Source organism: Stegostoma tigrinum, chromosome 4, assembly GCF_030684315.1.
Source record: "Stegostoma tigrinum isolate sSteTig4 chromosome 4, sSteTig4.hap1, whole genome shotgun sequence".
Taxonomy (NCBI): domain Eukaryota; kingdom Metazoa; phylum Chordata; class Chondrichthyes; order Orectolobiformes; family Stegostomatidae; genus Stegostoma; species Stegostoma tigrinum.
In genome coordinates this window covers 129,884,883-129,905,975 of record NC_081357.1, presented here as the reverse complement: position 1 = coordinate 129,905,975, position 21,093 = coordinate 129,884,883, and the positions used below count along the sequence as shown (strand labels likewise).

At 41.0% G+C, this 21,093-nt stretch overlaps 1 protein-coding gene across 9 annotated transcripts in view; it reads left to right on the top strand.

Moving 5' to 3' along the window:
- dnmt3ab (DNA (cytosine-5-)-methyltransferase 3 alpha b) overlaps window positions 1–21,093 on the top strand; it is a 540,511-nt gene that overhangs the window by 201,895 nt on the left and 317,523 nt on the right. For all 9 annotated transcript variants that reach the window (XM_059645667.1, XM_059645666.1, XM_059645671.1 and 6 more), the window contains exon 5: window positions 4,931–5,309. In XM_059645667.1, coding sequence (XP_059501650.1) covers window positions 4,931–5,309 — 379 coding nt within the window. The remainder of the gene's footprint in view (window positions 1–4,930; window positions 5,310–21,093) is intronic.

The following is a 21,093-nucleotide window of genomic DNA, read 5'->3' as shown; positions in this document are numbered from 1 at the left end:
CAAATGTCATTCAAGTCCAGCTATATGTGGACACAGAACTGCTTCAGTATCGGAGGAGTTGTGAATGATGCTGAACATTGTGCAACCATCAACAAACATCCCCACTTCTGACGTTAGGACAGAGGGAAGGTTATTGACGAAGCACCTGAAGATGTTGGGCCTAGGACACTCCTCTGAGGAACTCCTGTAGAGATGCTCTTGAGGTGACATGACTGACTTCCAACAATCAAGGGGAGGCAATGGCTAATCAAGAGACCAGGAATGTTCTGGGGATTTGGGTTTGAACCTCACCACAGCGGGCGACGGAATTTGGTTCTGATTTTTAAAAAGAACAAAATCTGGAATTAAGAGCCTAATGATGACCATAAATTTATTGTTGATTTTCAGGTAAAGAAAAATCCATCTGGGTCACTAATGTCCTTTAGGAAAGGAAACATCTGGCCTACATGTGACTGTAGACCCACAGCAATGTGGTTGACTCTTGACTCCCTTTGGGCAAACAGGATGGGCAATGAATGCTGACCTACCCTTATCCTGTGAATGAATTTTAAAAGCCACAACCATCTTCCAGTGTGTTAGGTATGACTCCATGCAGCGACAGTTTCCCCTATTTTGGATTGATGCTATATTCAGCGATGTCAAAGGCAGTTTACATCTTGAGTTGAATCCTTTTCTTCGCGTTTGGATTGAGGTTGTAATGAGGTCAGGAGCTGCGGGCCTTGCTGAATTCCAGACTGACCATTAGCGAGCAACTTAGTGCTGAAAATTTGTCAGTTTGCTATTAATCAAGAAGGGACTGATGGGACAGTAATTAGTTGGATTGGGATGGGTACAACGGGAATTGAATTGGATTTGTCCTGCTCTTTGTGGACAAGACATACCTGGGCAATTTTACACATTGTTGGGTAGATGCCAGTGTTGTAACTGTACTGGGTATAGCTGCTTGGATAACACTAGAGCATGACTTCAGTACTATGACCAGAATTTTGTTGGGGCCTTTCTTCTTTGTCATAACTAGTGTCTTTGGCCTTTTCTTGCTATCAAATAGAGTGAAGACTGGTGTCTGTGATGCTATGAACTTCAAGAGGAGGTCATGATGGAGCATCTACTAGGGCACTTATAGCTGAATGTTTGAAAATGCTTCAGGTTCCTCTTCGTGACAGCTCTCCATCTTTAAGATGGAGATATTTAAGGAGCCTTCTCCCCTTCCTGTGAGTTGTTTAACTGTTCATCACCATGTGATGTGGGCATTGCTGGCTAGGCCCAGCATTTATTGCCCATCTCTAATTACACAGAGGGCAGTTAAGAGTCAACCACATTGCTGTGGGTCTGGAGTCACATGTAGACCAGACCAGGTAAGGACAGCAGTTTCCTTCCCTAAAGGACATTAGTGAACCGGATGGGTTTTCCCAACAACGGTTTCATGGTCATAAGACTCTTAATTACAGTTTTTTTTTAATTTAAATTGTACCACCTGCCATGGCAGGATTTGAACATGAGAACATTACCTGGATCCTTTATCATTAGTCTAGTGATAATACCACTAGGCCATCACCTCCCATAATGCAGGGCTGAAGTGCTTAGGTCTGATCCATTGGTTATGGGATCACAGCTCTGTCTATTACATGCTGCTTCTGCCATTCAGCAAGTCCTCCTGGCCTCTTCAGTGAAGCAAGGTTGATGTCATGGTTTCACAGCCACAGTGGAATGCAGAACTATGCTGAGCTGTGAATTTACAGAATATGCCTAAGTAATGCCCAGTCTTGAATTGCTTGATCTGTTGGAAACTTGTCCCATTTAACATACTGGTCATGCCACACAACACCACAGAGGGGTATCCCCTGTGTAAGGACAGGATGCTGTCTCCACCGGAACACTGCCACAGTCGCTCATACCAATACTGTGTGGACAGCTGGATCTACAGCAGAGAGATTGGTGAGAACACAAACAGGCTTCCCCGTCATTGGTCACGTCATCATTTGCCACAGTCCCAGTCAAACCATAAATGGCCTTCAGGACTTCACCATCTCAACCCAGAGCCTTTGCTACTCAGCCATTCCCAGTAATTTTACCAAATACTGTCAGATATGATTCCCTACCATGAGTCTGCCTCTTGGCATTCGTACATGACATTGTAGTCAATTGAGCAGAAAAAAACAGATAAGGAAAAGATCATTTTGATCTTGACTTAATTAACAGTGGAGGTCAATTGAATAAATCTGCTGAATAAATCAGCTGGTTCAGATGATTATCATTTTAATAAAAAAACTAAATAGTGCATATGGATTCTAGTCTTAATGCATATCCGGTCATTCTCATCTGAAAAGCAAATTATTGGTATTAAAGCTAATTATACCCCATACTTAGTTGAAATTGGATCTGCCATCATAAAACTGAAGTGTTTTAATCAAAGAGTAGCACATCTGAATAAATCAGGGTGGGATTTGGATAAAAAGATGAATGAGTACAGTAGGATTTTATTATAATCAAAACAAACAGAATCTCCTGTGCAAGATAATAAAATGTGAGGCTGGATGAACACAGCAGGCCAAGCAGCATCTCAGGAGCACAAAAGCTGACGTTTCGGGCCTAGACCCTTCATCAGATGAAGGGTCTAGGCCCGAAACGTCAGCTTTTGTGCTCCTGAGATGCTGCTTGGCCTGCTGTGTTCATCCAGCCTCACATTTTATTATCTTGGAATTCTCTAGCATCTGCAGTTCCCATTATCTCTGAATCTCCTGTGCAACCCATTTACACCATTGTCCAAATGCTCAGTATGCACTCAATTGCAAGTCAGACGAGGACATTTGCACAATCTACCCTTAAGTGTTTTGTTTCCTCTTCCAGGCACTATCCAACACAGGAGAAGTCTTGTGAATACTAACTTTGTGCAGCATACATAAATCAACAAATGACCTTGTACAGCTCAAAAGTGCACAAATAACTTGGTAATTTTTAACTTGGTGGAGGTTAGTCTTGATATCGCAAAGCCTTCAGAGATGTCCCCAGGTGTTCTGTGTGTGTGATGGTACAGTGATGGAACTGTTTGGTTTGGGAGGAAACTATATCGCTATCTACAAATATCCGATCTCATTGAGCCTGATAGTAGAGCTTTAGTTGCACTGCCATGTGTACTTGCTGTGGGTTTCTTTCTGAAGGTTCTTTGTCAAAATAATTCATTCATTTGTGTGGGCTGACAACCAGGAGGGAGAGAGTCTCCACAGAAGACAGGGTGTGGGGAGGGGATGTGGCGTGTGGTTGCAGGGTGTGGGGTGGAGTGGGGGGGTTGAAGAGTGGGAGGTTTCCGGGGAAGTTGATTTGAGCTAGGGGATACTTTCTGCCACACACTTGATAACTCTAAAGCTATCACATGAAACGTCATGGAAATTCAATGAGGATTAACCACAGGAATGTCTATGTCTTTTGAGATAGTAAGAACTGCTGGTGCTGGAATCAGAGATAACACAGTGTGGAGCTGGAGAAGTCAGGACCCTTCTTCAGAAAAGAAGGCCCTTCAGAAGAAGGGTCCCAACTCGAAACATCAACTTTCATGGTCCTCTGATGCTGCCTGGCCTGCTGTGCTCCTCCAGCTCCACACGGTGTTATCTCTGTGTCTTTTGAGTCTTGTTGTGCAGAATTACTCGGGATGTGTTTTGAAATGGTTAACAGCAACTGTGATGGCTCAGCCACATGCCTCAGCCATGTAACCTTTCCAGACACTGCCCACCAGCCCATAACCTTGAGATGGCCTTATGGCATCCTTGTTGTGAATCAATGCCTGCATACAATAGGATCAACTGATTTGGCAAAGTACCACAAAGATGCTGCTGCAGTGCTGACAAACACTGGCTCTACTCCTGACTGGGTTTCACTGATATCGATCACTCATGATGACCATGTTTCCCACCTCCTTGTAGTAAAATTATTTAGTTGTTTGCAAATTAAACTCTGTACTGTCAAGTTACATAAAATGTTGGATGGCTTTGGCTGACTGTAGTGTTGAGGCTGATCTGATTGAATTCCTGTACCTTAATGAGTAGCTAGAGCACTGAAATCACAGAACTAGAATTTCTGCAAGCACTGGGTGGTGATGGATAAATACATGCTGAGTATTGGATTTTCTTTCGCTGTAGTTTCATTCAAGAGGGGAAAGTAGCTTGCATTTTGACATTTTCTTTTCAGATTTTTTGCCATATTGATTTCAACCAGTACTTTAAGGATTTTTTTCATTTTATTGAGCTTGAATCATTACCTTTGTACTTTAGTGTTTATTAGGAAAAATGTTTCAGGTGTTGACTTTTGAATATTACCAAGCTTTTACCTTGTAAAACTCCAAAAACATACATAACAAGAATGCAGTCCATTGCCTTCCTCTGCAGTTTTCGCTACATTGGGCACAAGGTGAGAGTTCTTGATTAGAGAGTAAGTATTTTGCTTTTCCCTCTGGCTGTCAGCTAGTGGGAAGCATGGAGAGACATTGTGCTGATGCACCTGATATAGACCAGCACTTGACCCCAATCTGACCACATTGAATACTGGCCACACTCTACCCCCTGGAATATACAACAGAAACTCAAACTGTACCACCTGCTGAAGAGCCCTTCAAGAACATTTTTTACATGAATGCATCTACGTTGGCAGTAAAAGGCAATACTGTGTGAAAAAGAATTCAGTGAAAATGTTTGATGGGACATTTTGGAATTTTAGAACAAGCAAATCCGCTGTGTTTTTTTTCTGGACAATTGTTTTGTACTCTTGCCTTATGATGATGATGTGGAAATATGTCAATATTTGGGCTGCATTCACCTAACAACACAATAAAAGTGCACTTATAATGTGTGGATAAATTGTCACAAGAGGAATATAGTCCAAGGTTTTCCTTTGAAGAAGTTTAGATGACTGCTAATTCAGGTCTGTTTCTTCAATGTAGGTGGACATCAATGAAGCTTCCAGTGAAATGGTGACAGCCCCAAAGTGCCAATCTTCCCAGCAGTCATCATCACAGGTACACAACGGAGAGGTGGAAAGCAACCAGCAAGCTATTGGCAACTCCCAGCAGTTTGGAGAAAGGAGTGTTCCTGAAAATGGTGACCGTGGAAAAACTGTCCCTCAGGCTCAGAACTTGAAAGATCAAGAGTCCAATGAAGAAAGCACAAGTCTTGATGGAGAAATTAAAATAGATTTAGAGATGGAGAATGGATGTTATACCCTGAAAGATGGACAGGATTCTGAAAAAGGAGAAAATGACAAGGTATCATCCAATCTCAGAAAGAAACACAAAAAGCGGCAATTGGAAGCTGCTGAAAAAGGTTTGAAAACTTTTTATGTATCAGTTTGCTTATATCTTTTAGCCTCATGATTAGATATGGCTGAGACACCCTTTGTAATATGATATTTTAGAAAAGTAACCAACAGCCCAAGATTTAAATTTCTTTAAATTGAATGTTTGGACCCCGTTACCTCAATGTTACATGTCACAGGGCGCATCATGCAAGTATTAAACTTTCTACAGCATAATTGTGGTATGTTCAAAAATCTCAACCTGAATATACTGACATGAAGGACTGATGTGACTGCGTTAGGCTCAGTCTTTGGGAAAATAATGTTTGTATGGTTAAGTAATTCTTTTGAAAACCTAACTCTCGGACATCTGTCGTGTTGCTACTAGAATTAGTGATGAATAACTGGGATTAGTTTTTGTGTTCTTCGTATTTGTTCACTCCAGAACCAACAATCATCAGGCCCAATCTCTAGATAAACCACCACGGCTAATTCATGGCGGGTAGACCACAGTAGTTTGTTTTTATAGTACAATGTCATCAGGAGTCATTGATTTATTTGCCAGTCAATCATGCAGGATGCCCGATATATTCTTGTGTTTGATAAAAACAAAACTGTACTGCTGTTCATTTGTTGTGTGCAAAACATTTTCTGGAATTGGAGTTTATTACAGATCTGAAAAGCACTTCAGTTATGAACAGTGAAATCTGCTGTCCGTTGTCATTTAACTCATGCCTTTACGTTTTCGCTAAAAACTTACTCGTGTTTCTTCAACAAATTTACAGAAGGAGTTTGGAGCAGCAGCATTACCTCATTTTGTGAAAGCTATACGTGAAAACTCTTCTACGCAAATCAAAACATAACATTTCTCAGTCAATAACAGTAACTACTAAAGAACAAACAGTGCATTGTAAGAAGGAGAGTATCTGTCCTACCCAACTACATTGAGTTTTTTTTGAGAGAAATGATGACCCAGTTGACATGGTGCACCAGGGTTCCCAGAAAATCTTTAACATCTTTTCAAAAGGTTTTCTTTAATGAGATGTGGGCATCAGTGGCTGGAGCAGTTTTAATGCCCATTCCTCATTGTTGCTGAGAATCTGGGGTTCACTGCCTTCACAAACTCCTGCAGAACTTTGTGTATAGGGACAAGGACAGTGCTTTAATGGAGGAAACTCCAGGATTTTAACCCAGCCCCACTGAAGGAATGGTGATCTAGTTCGAGGTCACGATAGTGAGTGGATTAAAGGGGATCTTGCCGGTGTAGATGATCCCCTGTATCCACTGTCCTTATCCTTTGAGATAGAGGAGGTTGTGGGTTTCAAAATTCTATTGGAGGACCCACAAGTTACTGAAGCATGTAAGCACAAACCGATGGGAACTCAGAACAGAAAAATCAGGAAATTAACTGAAAGCAAGACAATGATAATGACTGGGCAGGTGCAATCAGACCTGATGAGGGAGGTAAAGTTCAAAAAATTGAGTTTAAAAAATACCTACAAACAGTTGTCTGAGTCACAGATAAGTTTGAACCTTAGTCAGAGAAAATGTTGCCAATGTGCATGGAGGTAATTTGGATCAGCAGTTGTGAGACTTGTTTCATTGGAGGATTACCTCAGTGTGTTACAGACCAGGAATGGGTGTCCCACTGCAGTTCATAATTGGCTAGCCCGGTTATAGTGAAACGCAAGGCCCCATCCAAGATCCTCCTGACATTGTAATAGCATCACTTGGATATTAAAAGGACAAACGGGTGCTCTCCGGGTGTCTATTTGTAAAATCTTTCCAAGATGCCAATGGCAGGAATATCAACATAAATGGGAGAGTCGGGAAAGGCATTGTCCGGATAGTATTGCGATGTTTATGTCAGGTGGGCTGACTTAACATCAGCTCTATGCTCAATGTTTTCTCTTCCTATTTCTAGAATTTGAAATAATCACGCTCTTAGACTCCAAATTCTTGAGGGTGAATTTCTTCCAGCCACATGAGATTGTTAAGAACTGCTACTTAGCAGCTTGGCACCTGACTTCAGTGTAACAGTAAATCTACTCCCCCCAGTATATATTTTCATAACAATTAGTTCCTAGCTCTTTACAAATAATACAATTCCATTTTTCTGCAAAAAAGAATCCTCAGTATCTACTATGATCGGATTATTACATTTTTAACATTATGTTTGAAATAAGATTAAAGATCAACATTTAAAAGTAAACTGAAGACCTTATGAATCTTAGTGATAATGGGAACTGCAGATGCTGGAGAATCCAAGATAATAAAATGTGAGGCTGGATGAACGCAGCAGGCCAAGCAGCATCTCAGGAGCACAAAAGCTGACGTTTCGGGCCTAGACCCTTCATCAGACCCTCTGCTGAAGGGTCTAGGCCCGAAACGTCAGCTTATGTGCTCCTGAGATGCTGCTGGGCCTGCTGTGTTCATCCAGCCTCACATTTTATTACCTTATGAATCTTTATAGCTTGTTTTCTTTTCTCAAAAAATATTCTCAGTATCGTTTAAATTGTTAAGTATTGCGCTTGTTCTTCTGAATTTGAATATCATGGGCAGTGGGTCATTGGCTTCGCACCATTTCTGTTCCAATTCTGTGACACATGTTTCACTTCCAACCACCATCCTCCACAAGTTTTCCAGCTTCCAGCTACACCATTCTGTTTGGCTTCTTGTATTTAACTTTTTCTCATTTAAATGTGTTAGCATTTCTCCCAGTTTGTTATTGGTCTCCAGTAAATTATTCACCAGTTGTGGCATAGTATTAAGCTGTAAATGCAGGTTCCCAGTTTGCTGTCCGAGTTCAGCACTGTCATTCTTTTCTTTTCCCAGTTCTTTCACTCAAAGTGTGTACTGCTGAAGTTTTGACCAGAAGTTCAGGATTTCTACTCTTGAGTGCCTTGTCTGCAGTGTCTCTTCCATAGACTCCTTTCCACTTGTTATTTATGCCCTGCTCAGCCTTCAGTCTCTTCACATCCATGACTTTATTCTCCAGTTCTAACTTTTCGCCTTGCAGTATGGTAGGATACTGGAAATCTTCACCATCACTATGAAAGCTTATCAGATCACTTCTGTTTCCTTTTCTATCAAGAGCCCTTCATGTCTTTCACTGTTGACCCTGAGAATTTCAGTATCTGACTGCAAACCATTCATTTGGCTTTGCATGTTATCTTTCATAACAGTGGAATTTACCCCATCTTGCTTCTGATCGGGGACTGTGTTTCAATGAATGTTCTACCTTAGACCTTCAGTGATGTCTCCTTTATCTCAGTGTTACTGAGATTAGTTGCAGCTCTTTGCAACTCTCAACCCTAGGGTATGAAGCCCTTTGTCTCCATGATGTAAAACACATAGTTAGCATCTGATCTTTTGTATCCCTCTGACGTGGGTTATTCCAAACTGCCAGGTCTCAATTCTCCAACACACCTTCACCATGACATTGCTTGGTTTGTGAATATTTTTCCTTGGTAACCATTGTGTAACAAATTTTCAGGACAGATATCCTGGTATAGAATAAGTAGGATGATGTTACGTGGTGGCAATTTTCACCTTCAGATTTATGGTTAGTGCCACAGATAGAGTCCTAGAGCATAGAAACAGACCCTTTGGCCTGACTTGTCCATGCTGACCCAGTTTCCTAAACTGAACTAATCCCATTTGCCTACATTTGGCCCATATCCCTCCAAACCTTTCCTATCCATTTAGCTGTCCAACTGTCTTCTAAATGTTGTGGTTGTACTCACCTGTACCACTTCCCCGACAGCTTGTTCCATAGACATACCACTCTATATGTGAAAAAGTTGCCCCTCAGGCCTTATTTAAATCTTTGCCCTCTAGATTCACAGAGGTTATTTGCTCATTTTTCAATCTCCCTTTAATCTAAATAGTTGTAGGAGTATGCTTTCTTTCTGGGAGCTGTCTCAACCAGACATATCATGCACACATATGGTTTTTGTGTCAAGTATATCATCAAACTGTCATCAGTTCCAAAGTCTGGATACTTTGGTTTATTTCCTTCTCATCCATCCTGTTCTTCTGTTTCTTATTACCCGTTTACCATCTTGGGTTCTGATGCTGAACATCTTTTTCCCGTGATTTTCCCCAATTTGATCTATGTGCTTCCCAGTTCTTCTCATGGTCATCCCCAGATGCTGCACATCTTTCACTCTGTTTGGAATGTATTTGTTTGTTGCTGTCTCACTGCATCAAATGTATAGCCTTTTCCTTCGCTTCACTGAAGATGAGCTATTTGAGGGTTAATCAGTCTCTTCATATGCCTAGTCAGAGTATCACGTACTCTGGAAATGTTTACAGCTTGTAATATTGTGAGTTTGTCCTTTCTAATCAAATCTTTTACGACATGAAGCCATGCAGAACCCTAAATGAACTGATCTATCAGCCTTCATCTGATTCCTTGAATTTACATTTTCTGGCTATTTATTTCAATCCCATTAGGCTCACCTCACTCCTACCTCAGGACCTGCAGGTCCTATCGGTGAATCGGATGATTTGACTTTGACTGGAGTCATGTGCAGAGTTTACCAAAACACTTATTCTTACTATCACCTTAACACATCTTCCAGCTATTGGCCAAATGTGTCGCTGTCACTCCTTCCTAAAGTAGGATCTCCTTTTCACTTATGACATTTACAAAGTTACTGAATGTGAGTTCGCACTTTTTTGTTTAAACTTATGAGACACTTTGGTGACATTATTGCCCTCCTGGTCCATCATCGACAGTAGCTGTGTACACAGTAACAACTGTTTCTTGTACATTTCACTCCGGCTTTTTTGGCGCTGGCATTGATTCATGTTGATATTCCTCAATTTAATTGATGATTAAATCCATTCAAGATGGTTGAATCTTTATCACTGCTGCCATGCTTTCCTTCTCTGTCCCAGAATTATAAATAACTACATTTTAAAATAGGAAACACTGTCACTTTCCATTTCCTCTTCTTTCACCATTACCTGGCCCAGTTCTGACTCTTCCCTTTCTGGACTTTTCTCTTAATTTCCAAAATTCATCACAAACCCACTGACCCCTACAGCAACCTCAGCTATAATTCTTCTGTAAGGACTGTTTTCTGTAAGGACTCCATTCCATTCTCCTAGGGTCTCCATCTCAGCCACATCTGTTAAGCTCTCTTGCACAGTTGTTCTTTGGACATGTCCTCTTTATTTAATTTGATGTTAGATTTCCCCTACCTCTGGCTGACAGAGCTAATACCTAATCCAACCCTTGTCCCACTCATTTCACTTTATCCTCTCCCTTCCACCCCTGAGCCATGATCAAGTTCCCCTTGTCCTCAATTTCCATGCTGCCACCCTCTGTATTAAAAGGTTCATTCTTTACCATTCCTTCATTTCTACCAGCTCCAGCACAATGCCACTGCTGATCAGATATACCCCTGCTCTCCTCTGTCAGTATTCTGGTTCTCTCCATGACACATGGATCCCTTCTTCTATCGCTCTCAACAACCCAACCCCCATTTCCATTGCCCCTTCATTCACAGTGTACCCTGCTCACCATCCAGGCTCTCAAATACTCTCTGCAGGTGGAGCAGCATTTTATTGGAAAGGCTCTACCTTTCTAGCTAGGTTACTGGATTTGCTGCTGACAATGTAGCCTCCTGTTCATTTGGGGAACCAACTGCAGACTGAGTGTAACACCTTTGGTCATCCATGTGACCCTGACTTTCTAATCACTTGCCATCTCAACGTACCATCTTTTGGTGTTAGACATTCTCACTGCCCTCATACTCTGTGTTATTTTGTCCTAGGCCCGCTACAGAGTTCCATTGGAGCCCAGTTTAAGCTGAGGGAGGAGCACTTTCATTTCTCATTAGCAACTTTATAGTTTTCTGGATTCATCGAGATGATAACTTCAAACAATGAGCTCTGTTCTCCATTTCGACTACTTTGCCCACAATGCCTGTACCATGTTGCTATGTGTTCTGCTTTCACTCAGAACTGAGCTTCATTCTGCTATTGACACCCAAGCCAAGATAGTTCCTTCACAACAACCGCTACTGCTCCCTTTGCATTTTGTTCCATGGCCCCTTTGTTTATTAATCTTCCTCCTTCTCTAAATTTTCTATGACCTTCCCTTTGTTCCACTTGCCCCTCCCCCCTTGCAACAGCAACAAACCCACTGCATTTCCATTTCTCTTTAGTTCTGAAGAAGAGTCATGCTGGACTCAGATGGTTCCTCTGTTTTTTTTTCTCCACAGTTTCTCCCAGACCTGATGAACTTCTCTTTCCTTTTCAGTTTTTATTTTTGGAAATCTTGAGGTGTCAGTCAACTCGGGAGTTGTGCCTAACCATTGCAGAGTAGAAAGAAAATAAAATGCTAAATATGAGCACTCAGTTCAAACTGTGCCTTTATTGCTGTATTCAGTTTCCTTGGACCAAAAAACAAGGCACCAGTGAAGACTGGAAATGGTGGAAAAATCAGCCTCAACTGATCTTTAATCATAGACTCCCTACAGTGTGGAAACAGGCCATTCAGCCCATCAAGTCCACAATGACACCTTGAATAGCATCCCACCCAGACCGTACCCTATCCCTGTAACCCTGAATTTACCACGGCTAACCCAACTGGTGTGCACATCACTGGATACTACGGTCAGTTTAGCAAAGCCAATCCACCCTAACGTGCACATCCAATGTCATGAAACTTTCGAGAAATCTGTGTCGTTCCTCCTTCGTGGATGACTGAGAGGGAAACTTGCAGAAGTGTACGTGGTAAAGTCACCTACCAATGGGAAATTGAATTGTAACCAGTACGCTACATTCATATACGCATCATCCCCGCCTCTCTAACCATTCCTCCCATCTCATGCCCCACCCCCATCTCCTACCCACTAACCTCATCCCGTCTCCTTGACCTGGCCATCCTCCCTGGACTGACCTATCACCTCCGTAACTCCCCACCTACACTCACCTTTTTTGGCTCCATCCCCACCTCTTTAACTTGTCTGTTTCCTTTCCACCTATCTTCTCCTCTATCCATCTTCTATCCCCCCTCCCTCTTTATTTCAGAACCCCCTTCCCCTACTCATTTCTGAAGAAGGGTCTGGGCCTGAATCATCAGCTTTCCTGATCCTCTGATGCTGCTTGTCCTGCTGTGTTCGTCCAGCTCCACACCTTGTTATCTCAGACTCTCCAGCATCGGCAGTTCCTACTATCTCTGCTACATACACACCTTGGGTGTGAGAGAAAGCATTACTTCAGAATTATCTTTCTTCACTGTAATTACATGATCTAAACATGTTAGGATAATATTTCTGCATTTTATTAAATACAGGCGCCATATGAGCCTTTGAAAGTGCATTTGAGACAAGCCAATGGAAATCAAAATCTATGCAAGAAATTGGGACTGTGCTTGTAGAAGGCCAGAGGAGATTTGATAGAGGTTTTCAAAATCATGAGCTCATGACAAAGTAGATATAGAGAAGCTGTTCCCCCTCATAAAATTAAAAATAATGAGAAGGCATAGATTGTCAGTGATGTGCAAGTGAAGCAAGAGTGTATGAGAAAATCTTTATCTCACAGCAAGTAGTTAAGGTATGAAATGCACCGCCTGGAAATGTGTGCAATTTAATTGAGGAATTCAAGTGAACATTGGATGATTATTTGCATAGAAGTGGTATGCAGGGATATACAGTAAAGGCAGGGAGATTATCACCAAGTGTTAGAATCAGTGCAGACACAGTGGGCTGACTAGCCTTCTGCAACTTGACGATTCTGTGATTCTGGGAAGTACAGCCTTCTCACTACTAAGAGGATTACTTCACCTTGGACAAAATCACAAAAATAATGGAAGTAAAATTCCTCCTGTTGATAATTTCACCCCATGCAGTGGTTGTGGTGTTGACATATTTTCCTGAATGTAAGGCTTTGTGTATCATTCAGATTAATAAGTTAAGAACTTGGCATCAATAATAATTTCATTAGAGACAGACATTTCAATAAATCTGTGACTAACTGGAAATTTTAATCCCTGGAAACAATTCTTAAATATAGTGGCACATTCGAGTACTGTTATAGTACTCCACTTCTTCCATCTTTGTGTAGTAATTGTATTAAAGATTAGTGTGTAATGCGCTAACATCTAAATGAAGGAAGCTAGGTAAGTCTTTGTGAGATAAAATGTTTTGGATTGTGGGTATATAAGTGTGACACTTCAGTGCATTGTATTCCTTTTAGCTGTTCCCTAGAGTCAATGAAGAGCTGAACATGAAGGTTGGACTGATTGCAGTAAAATCTTCGGTCCGCCTCCCCCTCTCTCCCTATTTATTCCAGAACCCTCACCCCATCCCCCTCTCTGATGAAGGGTCTAGGCCCGAAACGTCAGCTTTTGTGCTCCTGAGATGCTGCTTGGCCTGCTGTGTTCATCCAGCCTCACATTTTATTATCTTGCAGTAAAATACAGTTTGTGAGCTGTCTCAAACCTTTTGAGTCATGTGATGAAGGTATTCCCATATAGCTATTTGTTAGAGAATGTGTGGCTTTGAACCCAAGGTTAACAAGGAAAGAAAATATGCCCAAATTTCGCTGGTTGGATGCTGAGATGGTGAGTGGTGCTACTGGATCTCCAATATTCCAAAATCCATGCCAGTTACTTGGTGATGTTCTCATGTTCAATCGTGGGGACTCTTTGGAGAAACTAAGAAGCTGTGAAATACCAATGCTTCATTAAAGCTACTCTCCTTTTTGGAGAGTGTATACCTCAAGAAAGATAATATTATAAACTTCAAAGCACTTTGCCCCAACAGTAGTTTTATTTTATAAGATATAGGAGCAGAATTAGGCCATTCAGCCCATTAAGTCTGCTCCATCATTCAAACATGGTTGTACGTTTCTCAACCCCATTCTCATGCCTTCTCCGTGTAACCCTTGATTCCCTTACTCATCAGCCGAGTTGTTTTACTTTGCCACCGGACCTATTATAGTTTTTTATTTGTAGTTTACTAACTTAGTTTCAAACTCACATTTGGAACAAAAATGCCCTTTGTCTTGAGGCCACTTCACTTTAAGTTTATGCAACTACCATTCTGTATGGTGGCCTCAGAGGATAAAGAGGTGGGACATGAGAAGGCAGTTATTGCTCCTGCCTCACCAAGCTGCCTACTGAGCAAGGCATGCACACGTGGATGCATGTATGAAAAAATCACCATCAGCAGCATCAATGAATAGGGAGTTGAAACAGAAATATTAGGAAAATATATGCATTCAGTAGGATTGTGATTTAACTTTGTTGATGTAATATCAGAACAAAGGTTTGATAGGAAGTGTGACATGCGATAGTGCCATGTGACTGAGTTTGTGCCAAGTTTGTGTCATTTGTTGCACAAACCTGAGAGAGATATTAGTATCATGACCAACCTGTGATCCAGATAACTGCAGATAGCCTCAAGCCTTGCATCTGCTGTAATAGGTAGCCTGCAGCATGTTTCTGGTAAGTTGATTAGAATGTTACAGCTCATCATGTTTTGAGTTTTGGTTTTAAACCGCAACTGAGCTCCCTAAGGGCAAAAGGTAAAAGAGAACTGTAGAGAAAAGAAAAGGAAAGTAGAAAGAAGAAATAAAAAGAGAGATGGACGGAGAAAAGCAGCAGAGGAGCAGGAGCCTGAATGCTGCTACTCCACCACCATCATTATGGAATATAAATACTGGCATTATTATTCGTGTATTAGTGAATAGCAACTTTTTCCAAAAATAGCAATGCTTGCCAAATTGTCTACCTCTTCGTCTCTATTGTATATTTCACATGATGATCATGACAGGAAGCCCCTGCTGGTCAACATTTGAGGCATTAAAATATGATGTCAGAATCATTTTTTTCCTTAGGATTGACTTGAAATTCATTTTGTCAAGTTTAATCTTAAAACTATTTTCCCAGTCTAGTTGTCAATTAAGATACGAAACATAAAGGTTTGAATCTTCAGCACTGGATGATAAAATAAAAATTCGAGTGACAATTTTCTGATCAATATCGGTCTGCTCTATACATGTAATTGAGAGAAATTTGTGATAATTTAAATAAAATTTATACATTCTCACACCTCAAACTAACATTTTTCCAGAGTACAGTTAGCATTAAAAATGAACTCATTTTAGAAGATAGAACATAGAACAGTATAGCATAGCCCAGGCCCTTCAGCCCACGATATTGTGCCGACCTATTATCCTACTCTAAGATCAAAAGATTTTCCAATTGAAAAAAAATACTCAGAGGCCACAGAACAACTATAGTCGGGTAAGATGCAGCCACAGGTCATATCTCTGCAGACTGAATGTTGTTGAGGTACCTGTTGCTGAGGATGTGGCCAGTGGCAGGACTGAAACCAGGACCTCCATCCCAAACTCTCTTTCTCAACTCCCAGTTCCTCTCAGATACTGTAACCATATTCCTCTTATTTTCCACACTTTCCCAAACTACAACTTTGCCTTGTGCTTTTCTCCTTTCAATTATACAAGACATGCCAACAACAAGACAGTGATGGTGGAAATGCACACAGATTCTGACAGTGCAGGAAGTTAGAGGGCAGCACAGTTGGATCTGCACACTGTGGAATATATGAGGAATGGGCTGCTAGGTTAGACAGTAGGGTAGAACAAATGTTAGCTCTTTGGAAGTTGAGATTGCATATGGGTCTTGCTAGAGCCGATTCAAATGAACATTGGAAAGGAGTAGTGCACAGAATAACACTGATACACAACAAACTGGTTAGTAGTTGGGAAGCTTGCTAGAAAATCAGTGAGAAGCAACAAAGTGGAGCTCACTGCCAAATTGGCAAAGACCTCGCACAGGGCTTTCTCTGCTCCAGGATTTCTGTTGTGGTTACAGCAGATGGCAGATGTTCAGTAAGGACATCCTTATGAAGTGTAGGGTTTTCACAGATTGTTCCACAGCATGTAGTTGGTGATTGAAGCAAGTTCTGTTGTCCTCAAGCCCAATGCTCCAGCTAACACCTTCACTTAACCTCACAGAGATGGACACGCAGTCAGCATTTCTCCAAGACAACCAAAGAGCCTGTGAAATCCTGTCCCTGTTCCTCTTTAGACTTCTTTTTCCTGACACCTGCCATTTACAAGTCATGCTGGATTTCAAGAGGATGCACTCATGTCTGGGAACGGTCAGTTTTATGTTAAAATCTTCAAATCACCAGTTTAAGCAACTTTTACAACATTCCCCATTGACTGTTGCAACTTCAAACAACTATGCAAGCAACTAAACACTTTTGAATCAATACAGCAGCCAGAAGAATCAACAGCATCTAAACTGCAATTGGAATATAAGAAACAAGATCTGGAGGTACACTACTTAAAGCCTTAGGCGAATGTCCTTTGAGCCTGCTGTCTTATTCAACAAGATCCTGGCTGATCATCTACTTCAACTCATAATCCCTATACTCCTAAATTGCCTCTTCCTTGTTCAGAATACACTCAACATCTGAGCACAAATAGCTGCCTGGGGAAGAGGATTCCAAAATTCACAACCTTTAAATAGTGCTGGAAGGTCCATCCTGCTACTCAACGCACATACGGCTGTGCAAGAATAATCTGGAAGGTGGACTTCAAAATAGCAGCATTGGCTTGAGTCAGGAATGTTTGCGAATTGATGCCATGATCAGCCTACTCTGCCTACTTTACTCAATAATTCTGATCACAATACGGCCCTGCTTCAACTCTCAGTAGAAGTGTGCATATGCTCAGCAATTTCAGAGCTCTGAGGGCACATAGATTGTCCCTGAAACATGCACAATTGCATATTCTCTCTGCACATTTTAAATTAGTTATTCCTACTTCTAACACAATGATGTTGTAGTCTTCAAAATGAAATAGCAAGCACGATTCTTCATCCTGTCCAATTGTCAAGTATTCAGCGTAAATGGCACCAGATTGTGGCAACAAAAACAAATTTGAAAGTATCTGTTTGGATATAGGTCATTGAAAGCAAAATACTTGTAGTTTTTTAAAAAATCATTAACAGGATGAGAGCATTGCTGGCTAGGCAGCATTTATTGTCCATCCCTTATTGACCAGAGGGCAGCTAAGAGTCAACCACATTGCTGTGGGTCTGGAGTCACATGTAGGCCAGACCAGGTAAGGATGGCAGTTTCCTTCCCTAAAGGACATGAGTGAACCGGTTGGGTTTTTCCCCTGACAATCAATTCATGGTCATCATTAGATTCTGAATTCCATCATTTGAATGAATTCAAATTCCACCATGGCAGGATTCGAACACAGGTCCCCAGAACATTGTCTAGGTCTCTGGATTAAGAGTCTGGCAATTGTACCACTAGGCTATCACCTCCCCGACATCGTGTAATTATAGTGGTATGATTCACTACAGACTAGGAGTAAAAGTTATATTGTATTGTGAATATAATTTCCAGAGATAAGTGTTCATAAAATTGCGCAACAATGCTTTGCTTTGTGCCTTGTCTAAAAGCTATTAGAAGGGGTTTTTATTTTATTGGAAACACATTTTGCTTCAGTTTGTGGAGAGCCAACATTTAGAATATCAGAACAAATGTTTTATTGAAAGCATTATGCAGCTACAAAACAGGTTATTAAAGAATAAAGGATGGACAGAGAAGTTCTGTGTAAAAATCTGAAGTACATGCAAAGGATACAATTTCAACTATCAAAGAATAAATGAGCATTTGCATTAAAGAGCTCAAAATTATTCTGATTATACTTTTCCCATCAAAGATATAACCATCTTTCAGGCCTTAAAGATTTCACTGTTAATGCTAAAGAAAATCAGAGTATGCCATATTGGTTAAATTTCTTCAATTATTCCATTCTGGGCTTTTTTTTTGCAATGATGCTACATCTTTTATATGTTGAATTTCTATTTCATGTCAAAGAAATGTGCACTGTGTGCTTCTTGTGGATCAGTTCTGAATATATAGAAGTGCAAGTGAATGTTGGTTTTCTGAGATTTTCCTCTTAAAGGACACTTTCACTTCTCTCCTTGAAAGCTGAGAAAGTCCCGTGTATCAAACTTCAAGTGAGAAGACATTGGATAAGCGGCACTCGGGCTTTTGCAGGATCAGCAGCTTTACAACATACTATACCACTCCATTAAGAAACTTTCTTAATCGCTGTACCACTGAACTCACTGTTATTAGTTCAGTAGCAATCACTGCACAACCAGCAAGCTTTTCTTAATTGTTGATTTCCCAATGTGACTGACTTTATTAGTGTACGCAGGCACCGGTAAATAGGAAGGGCTTTTATTATCATCAATTTGTTAGATGAAGAAAATAATGCATCTTGATGATTTGTCCCAAGGTGGTAATTATAACATGTATGCCTGTGACAATCAACGATGTCACAAAATAAATTTTGCATTGATGCCTGATCCTCTAGGTGCAGGCTTTAAAATCAAAACCAGTTACTCCAAGTGAGCCGAAATGGGAATGATTTGTTTTAGTTTCTACAAGGAAACGCATGTTTTGGGTTAACTTTTTATAATAACTTAGGAAGTCCGATTGGAAAGGAACATCATCTGTTGATGAACACCAAAATAGAACCACTGTTTGTGGTGTATGTAGGCTTAGTCCTAGCCTGGGACAGACAGTTGTGTAGAACTTCCCTGGGTCTGTCTTTTTTATCAGTATTCATATCCAGAAGCATTCTTACAAACAACGGAATAGCATTGCCACCACCAAATAACCATGACTTTTTATTTCCAACTAGTGGTATAGATTTAAGGTGAGAGGAGAAAGATTTAAAAGGGACGTAAGGGGCAATGTTTACATGGAGGTGGTGGTGTGTGTATGGAATGAGTTGCCAGAGGAAGTGATGGAGGCTGGTACAATTCCAACATGTAAAAAGCATCTGGATGGATATATGGATAGGAAGGGTTTAGACGGATATGGGCCAAATGCTGGCAAATGGGACCAGATTAATTTAGAGTACCTGGTCAGCATGGACAAGTTGAACCAAAGGTTTCCATGCTGTACATCTCTACACCAGTAAATCACCCATTCAGCTAATTAGATATTTCAATCCAAAGCCCATTACGTGCAATGGAATTCCTCAGGATGAGCATGGAATCAGGAGAATGGGAAGGGACTAAATCAAAGTGGCATTAAAGGGGTGAAATAAAGCACTGTATCCCCTGCAAAAGGCATCAAGAGCATTGATGGACATTGCCTGGTCCCTCTCCAATGACACCCGGATATAAACATAATCATGAATGAAGAGCAGACAGCTCAGGATGCTACCACTGTTCCACATGAGGTCCCCAGGCCATTACCTGTTGCCAGGGAAGTCAGCAAGCTCCACAAGGAGATTAATTAGTGAGTCCCCATGGGTCTTTTAGGGATTATCATAGTCTTGAACAGCTAACCCATTATTTTCTATGTAATAAAAGAAGTTATATTTGGTACATGGAAAATAATGAAGTTAATTTATTTTTTAAATAGTTAATTCAGTGTGTCATTAATCCAGTAATCCTTTGCCTGCTCTGAGGTTAGCTCAGCAACAGTTGTACTTATAAGCTTGTTTTGTCTTGTGAGTATAGAATATTTAAATTATTGCACATTGGAAATGGCTTCTTTTCATGAAATGATATGATGGGATAAAAATGTCTATCTTTTGGTGATTTCCAGTTACAAAGTTGTTATTAGGTAACCAGTATCTCAGGCATTGTCATTACACATTGTAAGTGTGCCGGTTACCACGTTGGGGTTGACACATGAAAAATTATCCAGGACCCATGCCTGATGCAGACATGTTGGCCCCTTCGGCTATGTGAGTAAATACATGTTTAATCTGTTAATGAAGAATTGTGCTGTCCTTTCCTGTGTCAGTCATGGTGAATGTGCTGTACAGGTGGTCTGAAAAGAGACAAGTCAACTCAGATCACAGCACCAGGAGATAATGAACAGGGTAATAAAAGGACTCAAATATCAATAGCATTAGGAGTCTAACAATAAGCCTGTATCATTGGTGAAATTATTTTGTAGAGTCATAGTCATAGAATCATACAGCACAGAAACAGACCCTTCCGTCTAACTAGTCCATGCTGACCATTATCCCAAACTAAACTAGTTCTACCTGCCTGCACTTGGCCCATATCCCTGCAAACATTTCTCAGTCATGTACTAATCCAAATGTCTTGTAAATGTATAACTGTACCCACAACCACCACTTCCTTTGCAAGTTCATTCCAGTCACGAACCACTGTCTGTGACGAAGGATGCTGTAGGTTGCAGAGAGACATAGATAAGCTGCAGAGCTGGGCTGAGAGGTGGCAAATAGAGTTTAATGCAGACAAGTGTGAGGTGATGCACTTTGGTAGGAGTAACCGGAAGGCAAGGTACTGAGCTAATGGTAAGATTCTTAGTAGTGTAGATGAGCAGAGAGATCTTGGTGTCCATGTACACAGATCCTTGAAAGTTGCCACCCAGCTTGACAAGGTTGTTAAGAAGGCATACAGTGTTTTAGCTTTTATTAATAGAGGGATCGAGTTCCGGAACCAAGAGGTTATGGTGAAGCTGTACAAAACACTGGTGCGGCCGCACTTGGAGTATTGTGTACCGTTCTGGTCACCGCATTATAAGAAGGATGTGGAAGCTTTGGAAAGGGTGCAGAGGAGATTTACCAGGATGTTGCCTGGTTTGGAGGGAAGATCTTACGAGGAAAGGCTGAGGGACTTGAGGCTGTTTCCATTAGAGAGAAGAAGGTTGAGAGGTGACTTAATTGAAACATATAAAATAATCAGAGGGTTAGATAGGTTGGATAGGGAGAGCCTTTTTCCTAGGATGGTGATGGCGAGCACGA